General features: G+C 36.0%; 1 protein-coding gene across 5 annotated transcripts in view; it reads right to left on the bottom strand.

Moving 5' to 3' along the window:
- MTBP (MDM2 binding protein) overlaps window positions 1–27057 on the bottom strand; it is an 80233-nt gene that overhangs the window by 20475 nt on the left and 32701 nt on the right. For all 5 annotated transcript variants that reach the window (XM_004372978.3, XM_023728172.1, XM_023728173.1 and 2 more), the window contains exons 12-16: window positions 22459–22632; window positions 21149–21256; window positions 17395–17556; window positions 14659–14776; window positions 9711–9866 (exon numbers count right to left, since the gene is read on the bottom strand). In XM_004372978.3, the coding sequence (XP_004373035.1) occupies window positions 9711–9866; window positions 14659–14776; window positions 17395–17556; window positions 21149–21256; window positions 22459–22632 (718 nt within the window). The remainder of the gene's footprint in view (window positions 1–9710; window positions 9867–14658; window positions 14777–17394; window positions 17557–21148; window positions 21257–22458; window positions 22633–27057) is intronic.

Here is a 27057-nt window from a genome sequence, read left to right as displayed (position 1 = left end):
AAGATGAAGGCTTACAGAACAAAATAGTTTCTCATTTAACAGTTACTACAAATGTTGCCCTATGACAATGGTTAACAATCTCACAACACATGAACAATATCCTTACTCAGCCTGGGGTTCCCTATTACCAGCTTCCTTGTCCCCTTCTGCCTTCTGGCCCTTGTCACTGGACTCCTGTACCTTGTTAGTCTCATTTGGTTTTACGGGGCTGTCCACTCCCAGGCTGAATGAACAGTGAACCTCGGAGGTAACTTTACCACAGAGCTAAAAGGGTGTCTGGGGGCCATACTCTTGGGGTTTCTAGTTAAATCTTTTTTTGCAGGGGAATAATTAAAGTGAACTTGAATTTTTGGTAACAAAAGAAGTATTTACATCCTACTATAACATGTGAGGAGCCCTGGTGGTGCAGTGGTCAAGAGCTCGGCTGCTAACCAAAAGGTCGGTAGTTCACATCTACTAGCTGTTCCTTGGAAACTCTATCGGGCAGTTCTCTGTCCTATACGGTCACTCTGGGTCGGAATCAACTTGATGGGCAATAGGTTTGTTTTGGTTTTTGGTATAACACGTGAGCCCCAGACCTTTCTTTGCCTGGAACGTAGCTTTCTTGACACCTACTTTAAGAGTCCGCAACCATACAAATATCAGAGGTATAGACAGTAACTGATAATTTAGGTTCTTCTGTAGTAGGTTTTCAACTAGCAGATACATCAGAATAATCAGATGGAAGCTTATAAAAAATATTTATGCTTACCCCTCCCACCCCTAGACCTGCAGGGGTATATCAAAATCTTGGGTAGAAGGAGGTCAGTGCATTTAGATAAAGCCCTCTGGATTATTCTGATAGGTGCCTTCCTTCTCTGCCTCAGTTGGGAATCACTATTCCAATGTAATGGAATATGGTATATCACTCAGAACAGGTTAGGAGGGAATGGAAGAATTATAAACCAATATTCTTTACATAATAATAATAAGCAGAATGAAATATCAAGAGTTTGAATTCAGAAGACTTAGAAATGGTATGTAGAAAGGTAAGTAGACAGTAGAGTACCAAGGATAAATCTGCTATCACATTTTTCCCCTACAGCCTTAGTAATGAAAACTGTCCACTGAAAATTATCTAGCGTGCTATGATAAGCATTTGAAATTATCACACTAAAATATAAGAGAGATGCTAATTAATGAATACTGGAAAATAGAATTTATATTCTAATGTATCCACTTTGGTGTTCCACCACAAGTAACACTGATAAATTGCACAATGACCTGGGTATTTTGATGACTGATTATTAAAGTGAATAAATGCATAATACAGAATCTTCACGGATCTTCAGTCCCTCTCAGCAACTTTACTTAGTTTTCTTTAATTTCACTCACACCTTGTTCTTTCTAGAAGAAACATTTAGTAAATCTATGTTTTGTCGATGTTCAGTATTTCTTTGGTATACGCACAGGAGTCATGCCTGCACTTTAACATACAGCATTCTAGATGGTTCCTTGCACAGGTAGACATTTAATACCAGTCCCTAGGTTCTTGATTCATTGCTATGAAAGCTCATCCTTCAACTGTAATGTTACAGAGAAGACACATTGGATAATGAGGCACTTCTTTACTAACATCAAAGAATCATATCAAACTTTCCTAAATAAAATCACTTGTAAACTACAGAAAGAATTAAATACATCTCTCCTACACTGCACCTAGAAAGACATTCTGGCCAAAAAGAGTACAAACTATATCATTTCATTTTAGCAAACCCATTACTCTGCCAGTTCATGCCTAATGATCTGAAACAACAGTAACCCAGTAACTCAAGAGGTGAAATGTGTATACAGGTAATCCCCAGTTACAATGGGGTTCCGTTTTGACAACTACTCCATGGTAAGTCGGTTCTGACATAAGTCAAATGCTTCATTTTTTTTTTTTAAGTTTTCTTTATTATTATCAGTATCTTTATAAAGCCGATCTTTGTCTTTGGAGATTGGAAACATTACATATAAACTTACAGATACACGCTGCAACACTGTATGTAGTACATATTACTAACAATAAGATGTACAAAAAAACAAAAACAAAAACAAAAAAAACCTGGATGGTCCTAAGTGTGGTTCTTTGTAACTTGAATACGTTGTTAAGTTAGGGACTACCTGTACTTCTTCACTTTCTTGACTCCCATATGAAAGGTTATCAATTTCTCAAAGCTATGAGAGAAGAAAAATTGCCCCCAAATTACAGAATTTTTAAAGTTTACGAACAGGCACTAATTCTACATGTATACATAGAAATGTCCAAATTTGTTTTAATCTTAATGATGCTACCTTTAGATCCCTGGAGTCATTAAGATCCTTAAGTTTTCAGGGTTGCTCCCTATATGTCTCTCTAGTGAACACATACAAATAAAGGCGACATGCTCTAACATTATTTATATTGTTGTTGTCATTGAGAATATAAACAGCAAAACACACAGCAACTCAACAGTTTCTACACGTACAATTCAGTGACATTGATTTACATTCTTTGAGTTGTGCAACCATTCTCACACACCTTTTCTGAGTTGTTCCTTCCCCATTAACATAAACTCACTGTCCCCTAAGCTTTCTATGTAATCTTTCGAGTTGCTGTTGTCAATTTGATCCCATATAGATAGTTCTTAAAAGAGCATAATGGTAAAAAGACTCAGTAAATACAAAAACAATAGCAAATGAAAGGAAAAGAAAACCCATATACAAAAAGAACTCATCCCAGAAGGAAGAATAACCATGAACTCCATAAAAAGGTGCAACAAAATGGCAGCAGTAAATCCACACCTATCAATTATAATCATGCTGAATGTAAATGGATTAAACCCACTAGTCCAGAGGCAGAGAGTGGCAGAATGAATAAACAAACATGATCCATCAATATGTTGTCTAACAAGAGACACCTTGTGATACAAAGACACAAACAGGTTAAAAAATCCAATGATGGAAAAAAATATACCAAACAAACAGTAACCAAAAGACAGCAGGAGTGGCAATATTAATATCACAAAATAGACTTCAACTCAAAATCCATTATAAAAGACAAAGGAGGACACCATATAATGATTAAAGGGTCAATTCACCAAGAAGACATTAACAGTTATAAATATTTCTGCAACAGTGCCAGAGCTCCAAAATTTATAAAGCAAACTCTAACAGAATTGAAGAGAGAAATGGACAGATCTACAATAACAGCAGGAGATTTTAACACATCATTCTTGACAATGGACAGAACTAGAAAGAAAATCAGCAGACACAGAAGACCTAAACAACACTATCAACTGGACCTCACAGACGTATATGGAACACACCACCTGGCAGCAGAAAAATACACATTCTTCCCCAACCCACGTGGAACATTCTCTAAAATAGATCATATTTTAGGCCATAAAGCGGCCTCAATAAATTTAAAAAGACTGAAATTATACAAAGCATTTTCTCTGACCATAACAGTATTGAACCAGAAATCAGTAACATGAAGAACAAGGAAAATAAATTAAACACATGGAAACTAAATAATACATTACTAAAAAAAACTATTAGGTAAGAGAAAAAATCAAAGTGAAATTAAACAAGAATGAAAACAGAACATACCAAAACCTTTGGGATGCAGCAAAAGCAGTATTCAGAGGGAAATGTATAGCAGTAAATGCATACATTAAAAAAGAAGAAAGGTCCAAAATAACTTAACCCAACAACTCAAACAAATAGAAAAGAAGACCAAAGCTGCGAGAAGAAAGGAAAAAATACAGACCAGAGCAGAAATAAATGAAATAGAGAACAGAAAAACAACAGAAAGAATCAGTAAGACTAGAAGTTGTTTTCAATAAAAGAGAAAAACCACTGGCCAAATTGGCAAAGGAAAAAAATGAGAGGATGTGAATAACCAAAATAATAAACGAAGTTGGAGACATCACAACAGATTCAACACTGAGATAAAGATCATAACAGAATACTATGAAAAAACGTATTCCAACAAATTTGAAAACCTAGAGGAAACAGATAAACTTCTAGAAACATACTACCTACCTAAACTAACACAAATAAAGGTAGAAAATTTAAATAGATGAATAACAAAAGAAGAGATTGAAGATTTTATCAAAAATTCCCAACAACAAAAGAAGTTCCAGCCCAGATAGCTTCACTGGGGAATTTTCCCAAATATCCAGAGAACAGCTAAAACCAATTGTTCTCAAACTCTTCCAAAACATAGAAAAGGAATACTCTCCAACATTCTATGAAGCCAGCATCACCCTGATACCAAACCCAGATAGACACCACAAAAAAAGAAAAGAAAATCACAGACCAATATCCCTCATGAATACAGACACAAAATTCTCAACAAAATTCTAGGCAACAGAATTCAACAGCATATCAAAAAAAAAAAATCATATATCTTAATCAAGTGGGATTCTTACCAAGAATGCAAGGATGGTTCAGTATTAGAAAATCAATTAATGTAATTCACCACATAAATAAAACAAAGGAAAAGAATCACATGAATACCTCGGCTGATGCAGAAACCCATTTGATAAAATCCAACACCCTTTCCTCATAAACACTCTCAGCAAAATAGGCTGTTGTTACGTGCTTCGAGTTGGTTCTGACTCATAGCGACCCTATGTAATACAGAACAAAACACTGCCCAGTCCTGTGCCATCTTCACAATTATTGTTATGCTTGAGCCCATTGTTGCAGCCACTGTGTTGCCTTCCAACCTGAGGGGTTCATCTTCCGGCACTGTATCAGACAATGTTCCACTGCTAGTCGTAAGATTTTCACTGGCTAATTCTTTTCAGAAGTAGACTGCCAGGTCCTTCTTCCTAGTCTATCTTAGTCTGGAAGCTCAGCTGAAACGTGTCTGCCGTGGGTGACCGGACAGTATCTGAATACTAGTGGCATAGCTTCCAGCATCACAGCAACACGCAAGCCCCCACAGTACGACAAACTGACAGACATGTGGGGGAGCAAAATAGGAGTAGAAGGGAAATTTGTCAACATAACGAAGGGCATATATGCAAAACCAACAGCCAACAATGGAGAAAGACTGAGAGCCTTCCCCTTGAGAACAGGTACGAGACAAGGATGCCCACTATCAGCTCTTTTATTCAATATTGTACTGGAAGTCCTAGCCAGAGCAATAAGACAGGAAAGGGAAATAAAGGGTATTCAAATTGGAAAGGAAGAAATAAAACTATCTCTATTCACAGATGACATGATTCTTTACATAGAAAATCCCAGAGAATCTAGAAGAAAGCTACTGGATCTAATGGAAGTATTCAGCAAAGTGGCAGGATATAAGATCAACACACAAAAATCAGTTGGGTTCCTTTACACTAATAAGGAAACCAAAAAGGAAATCAAGAAAACAATACCATTTACAATAGCTCCCAAAAGGATCAATACCTAGGAATAAACCTAACCAGGGATGTAAAAGACCTATACAATGAAAACTATAAAACACTACTGCAAAAAACTAAAAGTGACCTTCATAAATGGAAAACATTCCATGTCATGGATTGGAAGACTTAACATTGTGAAAATGTCAATACTACCCAAAACAATCTATAGATATAATAAAATCCCAATCCGAATTTCAATAATATTCTTTACTGAAATGGAAAAACATATCACCAACTTTATATGGAAAGGAAAGAGACTCTGAATAGCCAAAGCACTACTGAAGAAGAAAAACAAAGTAGGAGGCCTCACACTTTCCAGTCTCAAACCATACTATACAGCCACAGTAATCAAAACAGCCTACTACTGGTTCAATAACAGATACATAGACCAGGGGAATAGAACTGAGAAGACAGAAATAAATCTATCCATCAATGGGCAGTTGATTTTTGACAAGGAGTCAAAGTCCATTTATTGGGGAAGCAGCAGTATCTTTAATGAATGGTGCTGGCAAAATGGATTACTTGCAGAAAAATGAAACAGGATCCATACCTAACACCATACACAAAAATTAACTCAAAATGGACCAAAGACCTTAATGTTAAAGCCAAAACTATAAAGTTCCTGGAAGATAATATAAGGACAAAACTACGGGATCTAATTTTTTTCAGTAATAGATTACCAAACACAACTACAAATGCATGAGCAACAGAAGACAAGTTAGATAACTGGAACAGCCTAAAAATTAAATACTTATGCTCATCAAAAACTTTATCAAAAGAGTAAAAAGGCAACCTAGAGATTGGGAAAAAAATCTCTGGGAATGATATATCTGATAAGGGTCTAATCTCTACAATATATAGAAAATTTCAACAACTCAACAACAAAAAGACAAAGAACCCAATTAAAAAATGGGCAATGAACATGAAAAAAAAACACTTCACCAAAGAGGACATTCATTCAAGCGCCCAACAAGCATATGAAAAGATGCTCATGATCATTAGCCATCAGAGGCACGCAAATCAAAACTAAAATGAGATACCTTCTCACCCCTGCAAAAATGGCACTGATCAGAAAAACAGGAAACAACAAAGGCAGGTGAGATTGTGGGGAGACTGGAACCCTGCTCCACTGCTGGTGGAACTGTAAACTGGTTAAACCACTATGGAAAATGGTATGGTGCCGCCTCAAAAAGCTACAAATAGAAACACCCTATGATCCAGCAATCCCAGTCCTAGGTATATACACTACAGATTTAAAACTACTGACGAACAGATATATGCGCACCAATGTTCATTGCGGAGCCTTGGTGGCACAATGGTTAGGAGCTCAGCTGTCCAACAAAAGGTCATCAGTTCGAACACACCAGCCACTCCCTGGAAACCCAATGAGGCAGTTCTACTCTGTCCTATAGGGTTACTATGACTCAGAATTAACTCGATGACAACAGGTTTGCTTTTTTGGTTTTGGTATGTTCATTGCAGCATTATTCACAATAGCAAAAAAATGGAAACAACCTGACTGCCCATCAACAGATGAACAGATAAATTGTGGTATAAACACACAATGGAATACTATGCAACCATAAAAAATAATGGAGTTCTCAAAATATACCATAACATGGATGAATCTCGAGGATATTATGCTAGCCAAATAAGTCAATCACGAAAGGACAAATACTGAATGATCTCACTCTTACAAAAAGACAAGAATTGGTATACATACAGAAAGCAACATTGTTTGGTGGGTACCAAGGATGGGAGGGGAAATCACCTTCTAGATAGTAGACACTTGTTAGTTTTGGTGAAAAACAAACAAAAAAAAAATGAAACAAACCCACTGCTGTCGAGTCTCTTCCAACTCATAGTTTTGGTGATAGGTAAGGCAATACCAAATAAGGGTGAAGTCACCTTGACCAAGCTAAAAGATGATACTAAGAAGTACACAAGCATAAGGGACAATTTTGGTAAAAGCCACAACATACATAATTTTGCAACAACACTAATAATTACCAAAAAATATGGGCATGTTTGCACATGTATGCTTATATATGTATAGGCAAGCACATATGAATATACAGGTACACGTGTATAGGTGTGTCTATAGGCAAATGTAGATACATGTTTGTGTGTGCTATATAGATATCATATCTAAAAAAGCACATAGGGTTATGGATGTTTCCTGGGGATAACCAAACACCCTGCAGGATGGGGTTACTGAGTTTGAGGGCTTAGAACCATAGTCTTCAGGGGGTAACTTGGTCAACCTGCATAACATAGCTCATACAGATAATGTTCTACATCCTAGTTTGGCGAGTAGCATCTAGGGTCTTAAAAGCTTTTGAGTGGCCACCTAAGATACAACTATTGGTCTCTTCCAGTCTGGAGCAAAAGAGAAAGAAGGAAACCAAAGACTCAAAGAAGAAACTAGTCTACAGGACTAATAGTTTACATGAACCATGGACTCACCTACCTTGAGATCAGAAGAACTAGATGGTGCCCAGCTACCACTACTAACCCATTTGACCAGGGACACAACAGATGGTCCCGGATAGAATGGGAGAAAAATGTAGAACAAAATTTAAACTCCTAAAAAGGCCAGACTTACTGGACCGGTAGAGACTAAAGAAACCCCTGAGACTATCACCCTGGGATGCCCTTTAAACTTGGAACTCAAACCACTCCCAGAAGTCACCTATCTGCTCCTCTAAACAATCATCGAAATGAGACCTAATGGTCAACATTTACCCTAGACCAAAGTAGAGAAGGTAAGTGGGGACAAGGAAGCCAGATTAATGGAAATAGAACAACTAGAATGGAAATAATGAGAATGCTGATACATGTGAAAAGTGTAACCAATGTCAATGAATAATATGGATACCAAAACCAAACCAAACCCGTTGCTGTCGACTCGATTCTGACTCATAGCGGCCCTATAGGACAGAGTAGAACTGCCACATACGGTTTCCAAGGAGCAGCTGGTAGATTTGAACTGTGGACCTTTTGGTTAGCATCTGAGCTCTTAAACACTGTGCCACCAGGGCTCTGAAAAATATGTATAGAAATTGTTAAACGAGAATTTAATTTGCTATGTAAATTTTCTCTAATATCAAAATAAAATACTTTAAAAAATAAAAATTAAAAAAAAAAAGCATAATGCTCAAGGCAGACATTCTTTACTAGTTATGCTAACCTACTGTTTGGTTTTAAGAAGACTTCAGGGAGTATTTTTGGTTTAAGGTTTACAGATTATCTCAGGTCAATACTTTCAGGGGTTCATCCAGCCTCTATGGCTCTACGAAGTCTGGATTCCATGAGAATTTGGAATTCTGTTCTGCATTTTCTCCCTCTAATATTATTTTGGAGCCCTGGGGGCACAGTGGCTAAGAGCTCGGCTGCTAACCAAAAGCTCAGCAGTCTGAATCTACCAGCCACTCTGTGGAAATCCTATGGGGCAGTTCTACTCTGTCCTGTATAACTACCATCAAATAAATCTTTCTCAAAATTTCCCTTCAAAACCAAGATTTATCACAGTATAATTCCAAACAAGCTTTGTAAAAGCAATCAAAGCGCTTTGTAATTTTTAAGGTCCTTTAAAAAAGTTTTATAAATTATGGATTAACAATCATAGAGAAATTGAGGGTAATGAGAAAATTCTCAATTCTCTCTTACAAGTATTTGGAATGACACAGTTTTAACTATAATTTAGTCAATGTCAGCAACATCCAGCATTTATTAACTAGTAATGTAGTGGCAGTTGTCTTGGAAGTCAAATTAGATGTAAATTATTCATGGGGACAGTGAAGTCTTAACGGTATTACTGCAGATTCAAAAGTATTTTTATTATACTTTCCCATTCCCTTTGGCTAAAATGCTGTGCTTTTCTTCACTACTAGGCATGATTGACAATGTTCATGCCAACTATCAGCAAAATAAAAAACTAGAGAGTAACACAGTAAAGAGGATTAAAAAAAAAATTCTCACAGAGTCAAATTCTAAGTTTTTCTTCAAAAATATTGTCCTTTGTATAAAAAAGAATGAAGTAATTGACTTCTGTAGGGAATATGTTGAGGTTACTTTTATTATTCCTGTTTCACACAAAATACCAAAGAACAGTAGAACGTTTGGCTGAGGTTAAACGTGAAGACTGAAGCCAACTGATAAACACTAGGCTCAAACTTACAAATTTTGCCTAAGTAGCACTGGGCATCAATTAACAGAGAAAATGAGATGCAATGCTATTTAAAAATAATTACTAAAAAAATTAGTTGCAAATAATAGTTTATAACTTACCCCTTTTGAATTTGTAAAGGTTGAAGATCTCCAACAGGTAATCCATCTGAGGTAAAGTGTTTAAGCAATTCTTTAGCATCCAATAATGTTATCGAGTCCCGTGGACCTTCTTTGTGGCCCAGCAACTGTTCAGATGAATGAGGTAATGAACCAGTTCTATGAAAATAATGTTAACAGATTTATTAAAGGTGGATTAGTATTCACCATAGTCGGAAAAAGATGATGTGAGCAGCAACTAGAAAAATACACAAAGAAAACTGAAACTACACATTTAGGGAAAAAAAACAAAGTAAAATCTTTGCAAATCATTTAGTATCAAAGTATAAAAAACAATCTAAGTCACAGTAAAATCTGCAGTTAACATGTCAATAATACTATCACTTAAATAACATAAATGTAATGATATTCTTCATAAATGATAGGATGATGAATTATTCAGTAGTGTAAAGTTATCAATTCCAGAAAATGTAATCTGAACTCTCTTGTATGTTCTGAAATCCCACAATATTGTAAATTTTTGAGGACAGGTACTGAATGTTCCAGTTTTTTATGAACTTGAAAGATTACTTGAAGCCCAACCATGAAATGAGACAATAATCAGAAATATCTCCAAGGTCTCTTCTAGCCATGATTATGACATTATGAATAAGCACTGAATCATCATTGTAATACCTGAAATATGAGCAGTACTTTTCAAAATACTTATATATACAATATACTGCATAATCTCACAAAACATCCTAAAAAAGACAGAATAGGTCTTATCTCAAAATGAAGTAACATCTGAAGAAAAGTACTTTGTAAAGTGAAAATGAGCATGCCAACCCTCCAAAAACAAATATTATTTTTCCTATTTTTCAGATAAAGATATTAACACACAACAGGTTACATTACAGACCCAGATCGACACACGATTTAAAATGACAGTCAGAACTAGAATCTAGATTTCCTGACTCCAAATTAGGCATCATTTCCACTCTACTATTCCATAAACCAAAAAGTTCATAGAAAATTTCAAAAACTGGAAAGGAGAATATCTTTTATTTTCAAGAAGGTTGAAGGTTTTATCACGCATTGAGTCACAGGTCACCATATTACCCAGTCAACGTGGCAAAATATAAAACCTTTCTCTTCTGTACAGAAAATTCCTTAATTTCCTGACTTGATATTAATTAGGCTATTTCCTGATTATTTTATTACTCAAATTAAACATTTTTATAGATAATTATATGATTAAGATGTTGCCATTATGGTTTCAGACTGATATTTCTATACATTAACGTACGAATAGTACCTCTTTGCCCTTCCTATTTTTCTCTCTTTTTTTAAAATTGAAAATATAAACCTAATAAAAATAGCCAAACAAGAAAACATTCAAATATTTTCTCTGAACTTTATATACTAGGAGGGCAGGAACTGCATTATGAGTTTAATTTAATTTCTGTAGAGCTACTCTCTAATAGTGACTCACAAAGGTTTCCTAATGAATATTACTCTCAATCATTTTACGGGTTAGATGCAATGGGGAAATGTATAATTTGCATTTGTATAGAACCTTGGACACAAGGATAGCAAAGCAATTTAAAACCCCTACAAATTTAAATAAAACTACAAAGATATATCTTAGGTTAAAAAAAAAAAAAAGAACAGCACTGGCAATATTTTGTTCAGTGTTTGCAAGCTTACAAAGTACTTTTCATCCTTTATCTCACTAAATTTTCAATACTCTGAATATGGTAATTGGGACTGTTATCCCTATCTTAAAGGTAAGCAACAAAGCCACACAACAGGTGACTGAGTTAGTATAAAACCAAAATCTTACGGCTTCTAAATTTCGCTGTATAATGGTTCTTTATTCTCCAGCTAAACCTGCTTTAACACGAAACAAATCTAGAAAATATGCAACATCTTTTGCCCCTAAACATGAATTTGATGGCGTCTCCCACATTTTGAAGTGTCCGCAAGCATTTATTGTGTGCCTTCTAAATATCACTATACTTGCACTAAAAAGTAAGTTGACAGTTTATGAAACGATGATAATTTATAGAGCCATAATCCCTGCCTGTAAATTAATTTATAAAGAAGAATTAAGAGGGAGAAAGGAGGTAAAGAGAGTGAGAGGAGATAAATATACCAGCGTAGAATGAGACAGAAAAGGTAAAATAAGTTTTGTGAAAAATATAGTAACGCAGTCCTTGAGTGTTTAAAAAAGGACCATAACATTCAGTTGCAGCATTTATAAAAGGCTTAACAGACAAGGTCTTATTTGACCTGGACCTTAAATGACAAATAAGCTTCCAGTTCAAGGTAGTGGATTAAATATACACATTAGCCTCTCCACCCAAACAATTTGTAATCACAATGTTGAAGTACCAGAGAATAAATTCAGAACAGGGTTGGAAAAGGAAGGAGAAAATGGTGGACCAATAAAATTCTGAAAGGGATAAAATAGAGCAAGAGCCTCAGGCAGAACCAGGGAGAAATTTACAAAAAAAAGTAGACTCTGTTTTCTTCTTCTTCCCACCTAACAAAGCCACAGCAAGACTCCAAACTTGGGGCCAGAGAGTGGCAATGTGCAGAAGTCAAGGTGATACATTTTAAGACCTGTATATAGAACAACTGTGCAAGTACCAGCCTCCTACACCCGCCCCACTTCACCCCCGTGCTTTTACCTCCAAGTTAAAAGCAGAGAAACTGCTCTTTGAAAACACAGAGCCACGTGCCTGTCCCAGTGTTGATGGTGATGCCCCAGAATAAAGCCCAGCCGGTTTTAAAAGGGGCTTGGTGAAGGGTCCAGGATGCTTGGCTGCTGTTACCCTGAGGGGTACTAAAGTAAAGCTTGCCAGACATGCTCTACTCCACATCTCCCCCTTCCACCAACATTAACTCAGGCGAGAGCAAGTAGGGAACAAGACTACAGATACAGAGAGAAAACACAATGCCAGCTACCCAAGGCCCCTAGTCCTAAATTCCTAGCTATGAACAGACAATCAAGGACCACCAGATACTGGAGAAAATTTACACATGAGAGAAAAATCACAGAGGAATAAATAAAGCAGGATCCAAAGGAAGACGAGATCATTTAAGGAACAGAAAAAACAACTTCCAGGTAGAGGACAAGAAAGAGTTATCAATAATTTAAAAGATGACAGCCAAAAAACTCAACAGAAGGGGTGAAAGCAAAGGTCAAGAAAAATATCTCAGAACATAGAGCAGAAAAGAGAAAGTGATGGATTCTTGACAGAAAAAGTACATTTGAATGAGAAATCAGTCTGGAACATTTAACATTAGTTAAAACAGGTATTTCAGAGAGAGAAGGAAAAAAAAATAGAGGGAATATTTATCAAAGAAATAATAGAAGAATATTTCCCAGAGCTGAAAAAAAAAGATATAATTTCAGAGCATTAAGGTAAATAAAAAATACTGAAAGTTTTTCAGAGACAGAATAAATTATTAAGGGAAAAAAATCGATCTGACGTCAGACTTATTAAGACATGGGATCCAAGAAAATAAAGGCCTAATCTAGAAATGTAATTAAAAGAAATTCCAGGATAACAGTTGTGTAGACAGGGTAGAATGAGTCAGTCCGAATTAAAGTAGGAAGTCAGAGAGATGTGAGAAAAATGACTTCAAGAAAAAGAACTGCCTATTGCAAATAATACAAGGTTCTGAGGTAGAGGGAGGCTAAAAGCAGAGAGAAATAGGGGTGTTAACTTCCCATCTTTCAGAGTGCGAAGTTAAATGATATCTTCTAAAACTGATGGGCAAGAAGTTGAGGTTGTTTTGCGGGTAACCTGGAAATCCTGGTGGAGTAGCGGTTAAGAGCTATGGCTGCTAACCAAAATGTCGGCAGTTTGAATCCACCAGGCGCTCCCTGGAAACTCTATGGGGCAGTTCTACTCTGTCCTATAGGGTCGCTATGAGTCAGCACCAACTCGAAGACAGTGCGTTTGTCCTTTTCTCACTCTTCTTTCTGTAAACCTTAGAGATCCTCAGGCAATGATCATAAGCCCTGTTTTCTTCTCTAAAGTTGCACCGAGTGATCTCCTCCACTGTCATGTATTTAAAAACCTCGTTTTAACAATAACTCCAAACTAAGTTCCAGATCTCTCCTCCAGGTCTCTTGGTATCTCCACTTGGATTGTTCATAGATTAAATTTTGCATGCCCAAAGCAGAACGCTTGGTTTTTCTCCCCAAAACTGTCCTTACCCCAACTTCCTACCTATCTTCCTCACCCTATAAATGAGAACACCATCCACTCTATTGTTCAAGCCAGAAACCTATATTATCTTTGATACCTCTCTTCTCCTCTCCTCCACAACCATTCCATCATCAAGCTGACCACTAAAATACATCACAAATTTGTGTCCTGCTACTACTCTAATTTAAGATCACAGTCATCTCTCACTTAGCTTGCAGAAAAAAGCCCCTAAATAATCTCTCTGCTTCTAATCTCTCCCCCCTATGATCTATTCACAAAAGAGCAAAAGTAACTTTTGCACAATATACCATCACTTTTTGGTATAAAATCTTTCAATACCTTACCAAAATACATAAAATAAAACCCAAACTCTGTATGACAAGGTCCTGCATTGAAAGAGAAGGATACGTTTGCTTCATTTCACATGTTCCTGTATTAATTTTTTCTTTTAAATAAATTCATACCTTGTATATATCTATGGAAGATGGGCTAGGAAGCTACACAACAAAATGTTAACATGATAACATCTGGAAAGCAGAAGCAGAGATCAAGGGAAGGAGGAGCACATTTCCCTTTTAATTGATATACTACTCTATTGATTATTTACCTGTCTTTATACAGTAAACACGTATTTCAATTATACTAAGACTATAAACTAATATCTCATAAAAAAAATTGAAGGATTAAGAAAAGCTCATTTAAAAATACTGAACTATAACATTCTTCACAACGGATTTAAGTATTACCTCATTTTCTGTTTAGCTTTTTCAAAGGTTTCCAAATTTTGAAGAACATGCCTTTCTGGGCATTCCAGAGTATTGGTTTCCATTCGACTTGAAGAATCAGGTTTCAATGGGATGGCATCTAAAGAGAAAAAATACACATAAATACCAAAAATTGTTAACATGCTTAATTTTGCTTTAAAATACAGACATGAATCTCTATGTGTGCATTTATTTGTGTACATAAAGGCCTCTTGTATTAGTTGCACTGCACTTACATATACTATGTGATTTTCATACCAGAAACAGAAATTAGCAACAAGTCCAGAAAAATTCCCTATCTTTTAAAAAGAGATCAATTATCTCATTGTCAAAAGATGTTGTTGTTAGGTGTTGTTGAGGAGGTTCCAACTCATAGTGACCCTTTGTACAACAGAATGAAAACACTGCCTATTCCTGTGCCATTCTCAAAAGTAAATAATACAAAAAATAAATAATTTATGATGGCCTTGGAAGACTTTTGAGACCTGAAGAACAACTAGGAGTTAATCAGGTAAAGACTGGATTAAAACATTCGAGACAAAGCAGATTGCATGTGTAAAGGTCCTAAAAAGAAAAGGAATGTAATATGTCCAAAAACGGTAAGACCCTCTATGTAGTAATAAGGAAACAGAAGCATGTCACTAGAGAAAGATAAAATACTATATTTTTATGCAATAATGCGCACCTTCTACATTTGTTTGCCAACTGTGCCCACTCTCGAGGTATTTTTATAAGTGTACTATGCTAATTCTTTTATAGCAACTTGTAAAAAAAAATTGGCATAGCAGCGCTTATGAAAATACCTCGGGGGGGAGGGTGCAGTTGGCAAACAAATGTAGAAGGCACGCATTATTTGCATAAAAATATGGTAAGCACTAGGCCAGATATCAGTCAGGGTTTTTACGAGCCATATTAAGGATAATGCATTCTATGTGCAATGGAAAACAACCCAAAAGATTTTAGCAAGGGAGTGACAAGATCTGATTTGCATTTTAAGAAAAGTGCTCCAATAGCTCCATGTGTTAACAGTGTCCTAAAACTTTACATTATACAGGTAACTATAAGATACATTTCCATAAACTTATATTAAAGGCCTTGCAATTATTTGGGCCCTTCGTCTTCCAACCCTTATGTCCTACACACATCCTCTGCTTAAGCCAATCTTTCTCTTGATCTGAGTTTGCCCATTCTTATCTCAATGACTCTGAGTATGTTGCTCCTTCTACCTAGAAAACCCTATCTTCTCTCTACATAGATCCTATGCATCACCCAAAACCTGTATCAAGTCCTTCTGCTCCTAACAAAGCCTTCTGTAACTATTTTATCCTAGTTATAGTCTTCTCCTTTAAATTCGTATTCATTTATTTAGCAAACAAATATATAGCACCTACTTCATGCCAGGCAACTTTCTAAGCAATACACAAATAATTCATTTCAAAATGACCTACTCACCCCTAACTTAAATATAAAGAAACTGAGGTACAGAGAGATTATCAAACTTGCCTAAGGACACATAGCAAGTAAGTGGCCTTTCAGTTCTGCTCCAGAGCCCTTGCTGAAACCACAAAGCTAAGTTGCTTCTCACTTATTGAACACACCCCTCATTTATAACCAACTTTATACTGTCTCCAACATCTTTCATATTAACTCTGTACTGCTATTTATTTAACTTTGTAACTTCCGTACTCATATATAACAATGATGAGAATACAAATGACAGCTAAAACTTTTTTGGCATTTATTATGTTCTAAGTGCCTTTCATATATCAACTCATTTAATCCTCACAATAATAGAAAGTAGGTAATATTACCACCTCCACTTTAAACACAGAACAGTGGAAACACAGAGACTTTAAATCACTTGCATAAAGGCATCTAGCTAACAAGTGGCAGAAATGAGATTTGAACCCTGGCAGTCTGGCTCCAGAGGCCGTGCTCTTGAACATGGAACTATAGGCTGTATTTACATCTTGTTTTCCAAATAGATCACTGGCCCCTTGAAAGCCAAGCACCAAAATTTTCACTTCTTTGTGTTCTTTCACAGTGTCAAACACATAAAAGGCACTTAACAAACATTATCACTAACTATTCTGTGGTCATTTTCTCATCTATGGAATAAAAATGATTCTCAATACAAACGAAAAATTGTTCTGTACTTTTAAAAATTATCAGGCAGTCCTTGAATTTTTCTTAAGATTTCAAAAAGCTTCACTCTATTCAAAGACATTGCAACAAACAGAAACCATGAAAACTGGAAGAAATGAAAGTAAATATGAGTGCTGGCTCCCCCAGTGAAGTTTGGTGACTGTTCCTGCCATAACAAATGGCAAATACGCAGCATGTTCGCATAGTAGTTTTAGTTATATTAAGTTAATAGTACAGATTCTACGTTTCTCACTTTATGAAAATATAGCTTAATACAAATTCACTAACTTTAGCAGCTTAGAAAGAGTAGTAAGAGAGGGATCACTTTAAAATACTCTTTTCTCTGCTCAAAAACAATTACACTGAATATACTTAATGCAAGAAGTCAGCAAAATGTTTAAATGATGAGAAATACAGCTCATTGTATATACACACATACTTGTATATACAAATATATATCATTATTTCAATTTATAAAATATATTTTGATTTAACCAACACATTTTATAGATCTCACATACAAAAAAAAAAAAAAAACAAAAAACCAAAATTTAAAGTAATAAAAAAACTTACCATTTAACACATTGGAGATTTTTATTTTGTCTGTCTTTATTAGAATTGTTTTAGGAATAATAGCATTAAACTGATCTAAAAATTGTTCCCTTGTGAGTATTAACAAAGTTTTGAGCTCATCAACAGAAACTGCTTCAGGCTGCTTTGCCAACTTCCTCCTTTCTGCAAGACAACAAATTGATACAATTAACCATATGACTGTTATTTTAAGTTTTTGTAGAGCTCATCTACTACTCTTTTATGGGAAGTATTTTTCAAAGGTGAAACAAGTGAACTTCTCTAGCAAATTAACATTTCTGTGTAGGCCTGCTTTCATCATAATTCCATTTGCAGGTAATGGCAGAATTTCCAGTTATGTAAGATAAACAGATATAATTTGTTAACAACAAAAAGTTGATAAACAGTAATGAGGAGTTTATAAAAGTTTGCAAATTTTATACAGAGCATTAAAAATGGTCTTACGTTAGTGATTTATGGGAAAAATAAAACCTGTTAAGACTTTCAGTTAAATGTGGCAGCTTGGCCATTTGCAACTATTTATTCGTCCCCAAACATAAAATCAGAGCAAAGCAAAAATGAGAAATACTGGCAGCTTTCAGCAAATTTTTAGAAGATAGAAAGATGATGGGGCATAGTAGTTAAGTCAGCAGAGCAGAGGTGCCTCCTGAGGGGTACTGCCCATGAGGCATTAGAAAGGTGGTAGTGAGGTACTGGGCTGAAAACAGGCCTGCACGTATCAGGAGCAGTTAGAACTCCAGCTCCCCACCGTGCCCTCCAGCCTTCATAGTCAGGCAACTCTGCTTTCTTTTTTGGTCGAAACTGAAAGAGAGGTGTCCCAGACTCTGAAATATCAAGTGCAGTGGAAGGTGATCAGGCTGGGATTAAAACTAAAGACTTAAATAAAAGTCTACATACTAAAAGGTCAGATTCCCAGTCCTACCCCTAGGAAGCTCACAACAAAAATGTCGAGTTGTCACCCCACTACCCTACAGCAAAGCTTGCCAGATAATAAATTAGAGTTGGTCATATAAAACTTCTAATTTAAAATAGGACAGAAAGAATCACTAGATATTTAAAGAAAGCTGTTGGAGAGTGTGGGGGATCTTCATTACCCTGGCCTTATTTTGACATGTGCAAGGACTTTGCCTTCAGGAACACTTCCAGCTCCCCAAAGCCCCAGTCCAATCACTCACTGAGTTCATCTGGAGAAGAAAGGAGGCATGCTCTGATCAGCCCCCTCCTCTCTGCCTTTTACCTGAGCTAGCTGGTATTCAGGATGTAAGCTCTCTGCAAGGTGTTAAGCATCCTGCCCTGCAGGGTTGGTCTGCAGTTGCTTAGCTCTGACAGTGACTCCGTGGGAAAGTTTAATTCTGGATATAAGTATGACAAAGTTCACCTGGCCACAAATCTATAAAAAGCCATATCCTTCAATCAATCTTTCATTTGCAATGTAGCTCCATCTGGTTATAATAATGTTAAAACTAACCACTGATTTAACCAAACTTCATGAATTCACTGTAAGGCGTAGAAAAGGAAAGTAAAAAAGATGTGGGAAAGCTAATTCTTTATCATCCACAGTGGGAAGTTAATATAATGTCTGAAGCTGGTAAATCAAGAGATAGCAGCAGAAAAATGAAGAAAGTAACAGGAGAACAAGCTGGAAGAGCTGAGGGTAGCTGGCTGTGGATAGAGAGAATGAAGGATGGGAAGGCGTGGTAGGATACTGCTAATTTTCCCTTTTAAGCTTTTTAGTACCAGATGAATTTTTAAACTATACCTATATATTATTTTGATAAAAGTATTTAATTTTAGAAGGCTTCTAGGCTAATAACATTTTCTTCCATAATAAGGTTGTAACCTACAAATTCATAGAGAATTCAATTCAACAAACATTTGTTGAGTACTCGTCGCCTGCAAAGCACCGTGCTGTGCTGTGCCCTTAGAGAGAGGAACAAAGCACATTATGTGAGGTTGGTACATAATTAATGCAAGGAAGTAGGCTGAGAAGGAAGGAGTCTGTCTCAAGGTTCTACTTTAAAACCAACTTGAGTATCAATTCTATGATACACACCTCCTTAAAATCCCACCACACCAACGTGGATATTGGTAGGGTCCTTCCAGAGCTAACCCAAGATAAGTAACACATGGTTTCTGTAGTCAAGAACATTAGTATGGTAATGTGAGAGTTGTAATATATGCAGCTTTTATTAAGTCTTCTTAGTGAGAATAAAAAGCTGCTCTTTATTTTCTGCACAATCTGCTGCTGGGAGCCATTCTAAAACGAAAAATAATCAATGGTTTGTTTTCTTCTGAAAGATGCATAATGAGTAACGTGCTTCAGAGATTGGCCCTTACATTTTTACTAATGCTAAAAATATACTTAAATTATGAACCTGACCTACGTTTATTAAAACTATCAATTATATTACAACATTGGACAATTTGGAGAGCAGGCTAAGACTTCATATTGACCTTGATAATTGAGAAATAGAAAATTGATAGAGTCTGATAAGGTTACAAGCAGGATCATTTAACTAGGGAGAAAAATAATCTCCACACAAATGACTGAATACAAGTGGCAGAAAAATCATTGCGAGAGAAATACTGGACTAAAATCTAAAAATGAAACAGTAAATAATACAATTCCTTAAAAAGCTAGTAATAACTAATGACTTACTAAAGGGAAATAGACAAGTAGAATATCTAAAAGTATCAGTAGAATGAACATCCATCAGGCTTGCACTGGGTTCTCTATAAATTAAAAAAGATGCGAGGAGCTTAAGAGTAGTGACTGTACTACTGGAGAAAATGACAATACTGCTGTTTGGTATTTATTTTACATCATACTAAACATAAATAGTCTTTTATTTAATATTTAAAATTGTTCAGCATCCTTAAGCTTTGTCTTGAAAAATCAGTGGAATAAAATATTTAATATTTCTAAATACCAAAGTTATAAATTACCAAAAACATCAGGCAAAATATAAATTATAAAAGTCTAAATTTCAAATATCATCATTTTAATACAATAGTATTAGATACTATTGATAAAAAGAAAGTAAATAAAATTAATAAAAAGAAAGTATTATTAAGAAAATAAACTAAATCCTAAAAGAAAATTTGATATTTGTGTTATTTTAAAAAACAAAGTGGCTGAATACAGTGTTATTGTTGAGCTGTGAGCACATTTTTCTGCAAACTTTTCTAGCTGTTCTTTCTGATTATGTACTACTCAAGGAAATAGTGAGAAGGCAGTAATTAGTTTACTATAAATATTTTTTTCTTACTGCATGTCTTGCTGATAATTTTGAGGAAATCTTTTTGAACAACTTTTTGTTTTTCTGCAAGTACTATAATCTTTGCATTAATACTGAGAAAAGTTGATTTTTTTCAAGGAAAGTTGTTCCCATTATATTCTTTAGTTTAATCCATATAAATGAGTTAACTGAATCAATTTAAACACTTCTATATTCATATTTCACCCATTTGAAAATCACTGAATCTGGAAAAAAAAAAAGAAAATATAGATCTTTTACTCCATATCATCTCTATGCAAAAATAGTTTAATAAATGAGTGTCCCACTTAAAAGACAAAACTAAACAAAACCCAAACCCATTGCCATCAAGTTGATTCCGACTTACAGTACCTAAAAAACTGTACAAGTATAATAAACTTAGGTGAAAATGAAGACGTATTATTTCTGAACAAGCCACCATTCTTACAGTACGATGAAACATACAAATTGTTACTTACTCAGACATTCTTTCAAAGCCAAAGTTTGTACACTGGCTAACTGCTTCTCTCTTTGTACCACCTGCTCCCCAGAAAAATGCGGAAGTGACAAGAAGTCAAAAGGGAAGCCTGAGAAGTAGAAAAAGTCAATATTAAAGTATTAATACTAAGTTCCCAGGAAATATGTTATAACATAATAAAGAGAAAAAAGACAATCACTTACCTCCCTTGTTATTGCATATTTCAAAGTAAAATAATAATAACTCATGAGCAGAAAATAAGCATACTAACTTACTTTGCATTTTAAACTTTGACCTGCTTCTCAAATTGAGGGAATTTAGGTGGCAGAGTAGAATTTCCTGCATCTTCCTCAACCTGCTCAGCTATTGAAACTACTTTAGAAAACACAGATGGGATGCAGTAGCTGGTCTCTAAAGATGTACCCCGGGGAACCACATCTTCTGCGATTAACCTCTGGTATAGTCCCTTCCACTATGAATCTGGACTTTTCCATGTAACCAGTAAGGTATGGTAAAAGTGACACTGCATGACTTCTGAGGTTAGGTCATAAAAGCCTTGCAGCTTCTACCTTGTCCCCTAGAACAACTGCTCTAACAGAAGTCAGCCATCATGGGGAAGTCTCAGACTACCTTGAGACCATGATGTGAGAAAGCCAAAGTCAGCTATGAAGAACAGGCACGTGAAGAGAAAGTCTACCGTCATCTGTTCAGCCATCCTAACCCAGAAGCCAAGCATATGAGTGAAGAAGATATCCTGGACACCAAGCCTAGCTGATCCTCTTCAAATGACTCCAGCCCCAGCTGCCACGTGACTGCAATCATCTAAGAGACCTCAAAATAGAACTATCCAGCTGAGCTCAGTCAACCCACAGGACCATGAGCAACAATAATACACTGTTGTTTTAAGCCACCAACTTTAGGGTGGTTTGTCATACAGCAATAGAAAATCAAAACATAGAGTTTGGGGAGAAAAGAGAAAGGCAATGAAATAGATAAAGTAAATGAAAGTAAGAGATAAATTAAAGAAAAATACGTGTTTAAAGTAGAAAATACTAAAAATTTCTTATTTGGAAGTATAGGCTGACCTACTAAATTTTACTTGGTATAACATAAGAGGATTTAAATTTTTACACTCTAAATTGTAAAAATATTTTACAGTATGTCTAAAATAAAAGGTAAATTTACTGCGGGGAATTGGAGTTTGGGGAAAATAAGTTCATTAATGTCTAATGTTTCTCCAACTTAAAATCACATACATTAATAACACATACAAACATAAAAATATTTTTTCTACCTATAGTTAACACTTACTCAGTTTCGTTTCTTCTGTCTTTGCTTTCATCTTTCCATGAATTAAACTGAGCGCAAATGAACCATTGATCTGGTTGGCTGAGTGAATCAATGTCGCTTTACATCTTTTATTGCCATTACCTTGTAACAAGAAATAATAGCTAGAACACTCTCCTTTCACTTCAATATCTGGAACTAAACAAAAACAATTAATTATATAACTATGTGAAAATTCAGCACAAAACATGGCAGAACCATTCATTTGAACCCTAGGATTTAATGAAGTTTCACCTGTTACCCAAAACATTTGGGGGCAGTTGTTCAGTTAGTTAACAAAGCTGTCAAAGCAGAGAATCATAAAAAGTGATATACTCACAAGGCATAAATACTTTTAAATTAAAATTTGTATGTATTCATTAAGTAACTTTTGATGTGGTTCCCTAGAGTTATTATACAACCACACCCACCATGCATTAACTACTATTTCCAGCTTCAATTTCTTTCAAGTGGAATAAACTGACCCCTGGCAAGCACACAACTCAACTGGAGGGAGCAGAAGTGCACAGATATTTCTAAGAGTAGCTTTCTGCTTCTTTCACGGGCATCTAGTAATATATTTTACAGAGGGAATAGAGTGCATTCACGAATCTGGCATGTCAGGTAAGCGAAGGTCAGCTAAGACACGTTCTAGTACATTTAAAAAACAAATCAAGTGAGGGTTATAGTGAAGGTTGAAAAACTGTGAAGTCTTTGAAATTAAAAATAGAAGCAGGGTCCTTTTTGTTGAATTAGACATAAGCATTTATTTTCACTATCTTCTGAAATTCCACTTGATGAGATTAAAAAGTTTTAAGTAGCATAAATCTATAAGGACTAACATCTGGGAGAAGAGAGAACAGCAACTGAATTTTGAAAGCAGATGAACAACTGGTAACTGACTTCAATCTATCAACTGCTAAGGAAGTTCAGAAGCAATACAATTTATACTGCAAGCCCCTCCAGAAGGCTCTGGAATGGTGGCTCCAGATAGCACTGAAAGTGAAGCAAAGGGAGAATATAAAGATAGCTTGAAAGTCTATTTGAGAAGCAGTTAGGCCTCCTGACCCCAACTTATTCTATTCAGGCAAGTGATTGTCCTCTCCCCAGTCCAAAAGTAGACTAGAGGTTTACTCTCTGGAGAGAGTAAAACAAGGTGTCTCTGGCCTGGGAGATATCAGACAAGAATTGTGGGGTTTCAAACTGATTATAGTAGATTAAGGCAATGCTTATATACTAAATATTGAGGTACCCTCACCATTCTTCCCCTACTTAGCTTACAGAATTTTGGCAGCCAAATAGCAAAACAGAGACTTCTTTTGGAAACACCAACACTGCAAGAGGAAAGATTAAATAATCCCAACATTGGGTGTCACTTAATGCAATGTCCAGCAAGATCACCCTAAAATGAAGATCACAGTCAACAAGCTCCAGGTATGCACTCAAAGGTTCCAATCAGCTTTCTGGTACTCTCTCTTAAATGTGAGCAGGTGGCCAAAAGTATCTGAATAGATATTTCCCCAAAGATATATACAAATAGCCAATAAGCACATGGAAATGTGTAAATCAAAACCATAATGAGATACCACGTCACATTTCTAGGATGGATCAATCAAAATAACAGGCAACTGGGGTCTTAAAAGCCTGTGAGCAGCCATCTAAGATACTCCACTGGTCTCACCCCTTCGGAAGCAAGGGAGAATGAAGAAAACAAGATACAAGGAAAAGACTAGTCCAAAGGACTAATGGACCACAGCTACCATGGCCTCCACCAGTCTGAGTCCAATACAGCTAGATGGTGCTCGGCTACCACCACTCACTGCTCTGACCGGGATCACAACAGAACGTTCTGGACAGACCTGGAGAAGGATGTAGAACAAAATTCTAACTCACAAAAAAGACCAGACTTACTGGCCGGAGACTGGAGAAATCCCGAGAGTATGGCCCCTGGACACCCTTTTAGCTCAGTAACGAAGTCACTCCGAAGGTTCACCCTTCAGCCAAGGATTAGACAGCCCCATAAAACAAAACAAGACTAATGGGGCACAACAGTCCAGGGACAAGGACTAGAAGGCAGGAGGGGACAGGAAAGCTGCTAATAGGGAACTCAAGGTTGAGAAAGGACAATGTTGACATGTCATGGCGTTGTTAACCATTGTCATAAAACAATATGTGTACTAACTGTTTAATGAGAAACTATTTGTTCTGTAAACCATCTAAAGTACAATAAAAATAAAAATACAATAAAATAAACAAAATAATAGGTAATAAGTGTTCGTAGTGGTGAGGATGTAAAAAAAATGTACACAGAACCTCATGCATTGTTGGTGGGAATATAAAACAGTGCAGCCAGTTTGAAAAAGTTAGGCAGCTCCTCAAAAGGCTCCACATAGTAACTATATGACCTAGGAATTCCACTTCTAGTTTCATATCCAAAAGAATTTAAAACATATATCTAAACAAAGACTTATATACAAACTCAATTCATAGCAGCATTAGTCAGCCAAAAAGTATAAACAATCCAATGTCCATCAGCTGATGTGTGGATAAATAAAATGTGGCATATCCAAATAAAGGAATATTATTTAGCAATAAAAAGGAATGAAGTTTGGTACCTACTACAACATGGATAAAGTTCTTTAACCTATGGCATCCTTTCCACCTTAAATTCCATCACCTTTATTTAGACTTTAATCACTGAAGCCTGCAATTACCACAATCTTATTTTCTTAAATTAAAAAAAATAATTAAAAAACCTCCCTTAACCATAACGACTATGCCATCATTTAAAAAATATTGCTCCACGGGGAGTCCGGCGCAGAAAGGCAGAGTGTGTTGTCTGTCACAGTATAGGGAGAGCAACCAGGGTCATATAACAATGTGTGTATAAATTTTTGTATGAGAGACTAACTTGAATTGTAAACTTTCACTTAAAGTACAACAATAAAAAAATATTGCTCCACATTTGGCAGGTGTTAACCAAAGACTCATTAAATAATTTTAATGTAAATACTGAAGAGGGTAACAGATTTACAATTAGCATAGTGATTCAGTACTCACTGCTCTTCCTAAAGAAATAAGGGAATATGATTATAATAGAAAGTCTCTTTTTATTTATTATCTTTACACTATCAATTTATAAGGGGATAAAAGGCTTGAGCCCTCACATGTATGTCAGTTTAAAGTACTGTGGGGGCTTGCGTGTTACTGTGATGCTGGAAGCTATGCCACCAGTATCCAAATACGAGCAGGGTCACCCGTGGTGGACAGGTTTCAGCTGAGCTTCTAGAATAAGACAGACTAGGAAGAAGGACCTGGCGGTCTACACCCATGGAAGCAGCAGTCAAGAAATCAAATGACACACTGCACTGGGCAAATCTGCTGCAAAAGGTCTCTTTAAAGTGTTGAAAAGCAAAGATGTCACCTTGAAGACTAAGGTGTGCCTGACCCAACCCATGGTGTTTTCAATCACATCATATGCATGTGAAAGCTGGACAATGAATAACGAATATTGAAGAACTGGTGCCTTTGAATTATAGTGTTGGTAAAGAATATGGAATATACCATGGATTGCCAAAAGAACAAACAAATCCTTCTTAGAAGAAGTACAGCCAGAATGCTCCTTAGAAGCAAGGATGGTGAGACTACGTCTCACATACTTTGGACACGTTATCAGGAGGGATCAGTCCCTGGAGAAGGACATCATGGTTGGTAATGTAGAGGGCAAAAAAGAGGAAGACCCTCAATGAGATGGATTGACATAGTAGCTGCAACAATGGGATCAAGCATAACAACGACTGTGAGGACAGTGCAGAACCAGGAAGTGTTTCGTTCTGTTGTACACATGGGCCACAATGAGTCAGAACTGACGAGATGGCACCTAACAACAAGGCTTGAACACACCGTCTCCACCAAAAACAAACATACATTTCGGATCAACTATATTGAGAGAAAGAGAAACTGCCAGGTATCCATTAGTTGCATAAAATTTTACAAATAATGTATAAACTATAATAAAAGAAATATGTCATTATTATTTCATTAGTAAAAAAAATTCTTGTATAATAAAAATCATATGCTTCATCAATAAATTTCTTAATGGTTTTTAAAACCCTATAACACTCCCTTTCTTTTCCCAGTTCAAAACTATAAAAATAATACAAAACCATATGAACCTATAAGGGAAATAATACTGTATGCAATATAAAAGAAAAATAGCCCAGGATGATTAGGGAACAAGTTATTCTGCTTAAGTGAGCATTCCGGCTTACTGACAGTTATCATGTTTCCTACCAAACTCATTGCCATCGAGTTGACTTCAACTCATAGCAACCCTACAGTGACAGAGTAGAACTGCCCTCATAGGGTTTCCAAGGAGCGGCTGGTGGATTTGAACTGCTGACCTTTTGGTTAGCAGCCGAGCGCTTAACCACTCTGCCACCAGGGCAAAACCGATTACTTTGATAATCGTGCCAAAAATTAAATAATAAAATAAAATCTAGTCTTCAGTGTAGGCATCTTAAGAGCCTATATACTTTCCAATAACGTTATCTGTGATGGTTAATTTTAAGTATCAACTTGGTT

This window comes from Trichechus manatus, unplaced genomic scaffold (genome assembly GCF_000243295.1).
Source record: "Trichechus manatus latirostris isolate Lorelei unplaced genomic scaffold, TriManLat1.0 scaffold00022, whole genome shotgun sequence".
NCBI lineage: Eukaryota > Metazoa > Chordata > Mammalia > Sirenia > Trichechidae > Trichechus > Trichechus manatus.
The sequence above is the reverse complement of the archived record's forward strand: the minus strand, read 5'-3'. Positions and strand labels throughout refer to the sequence as shown.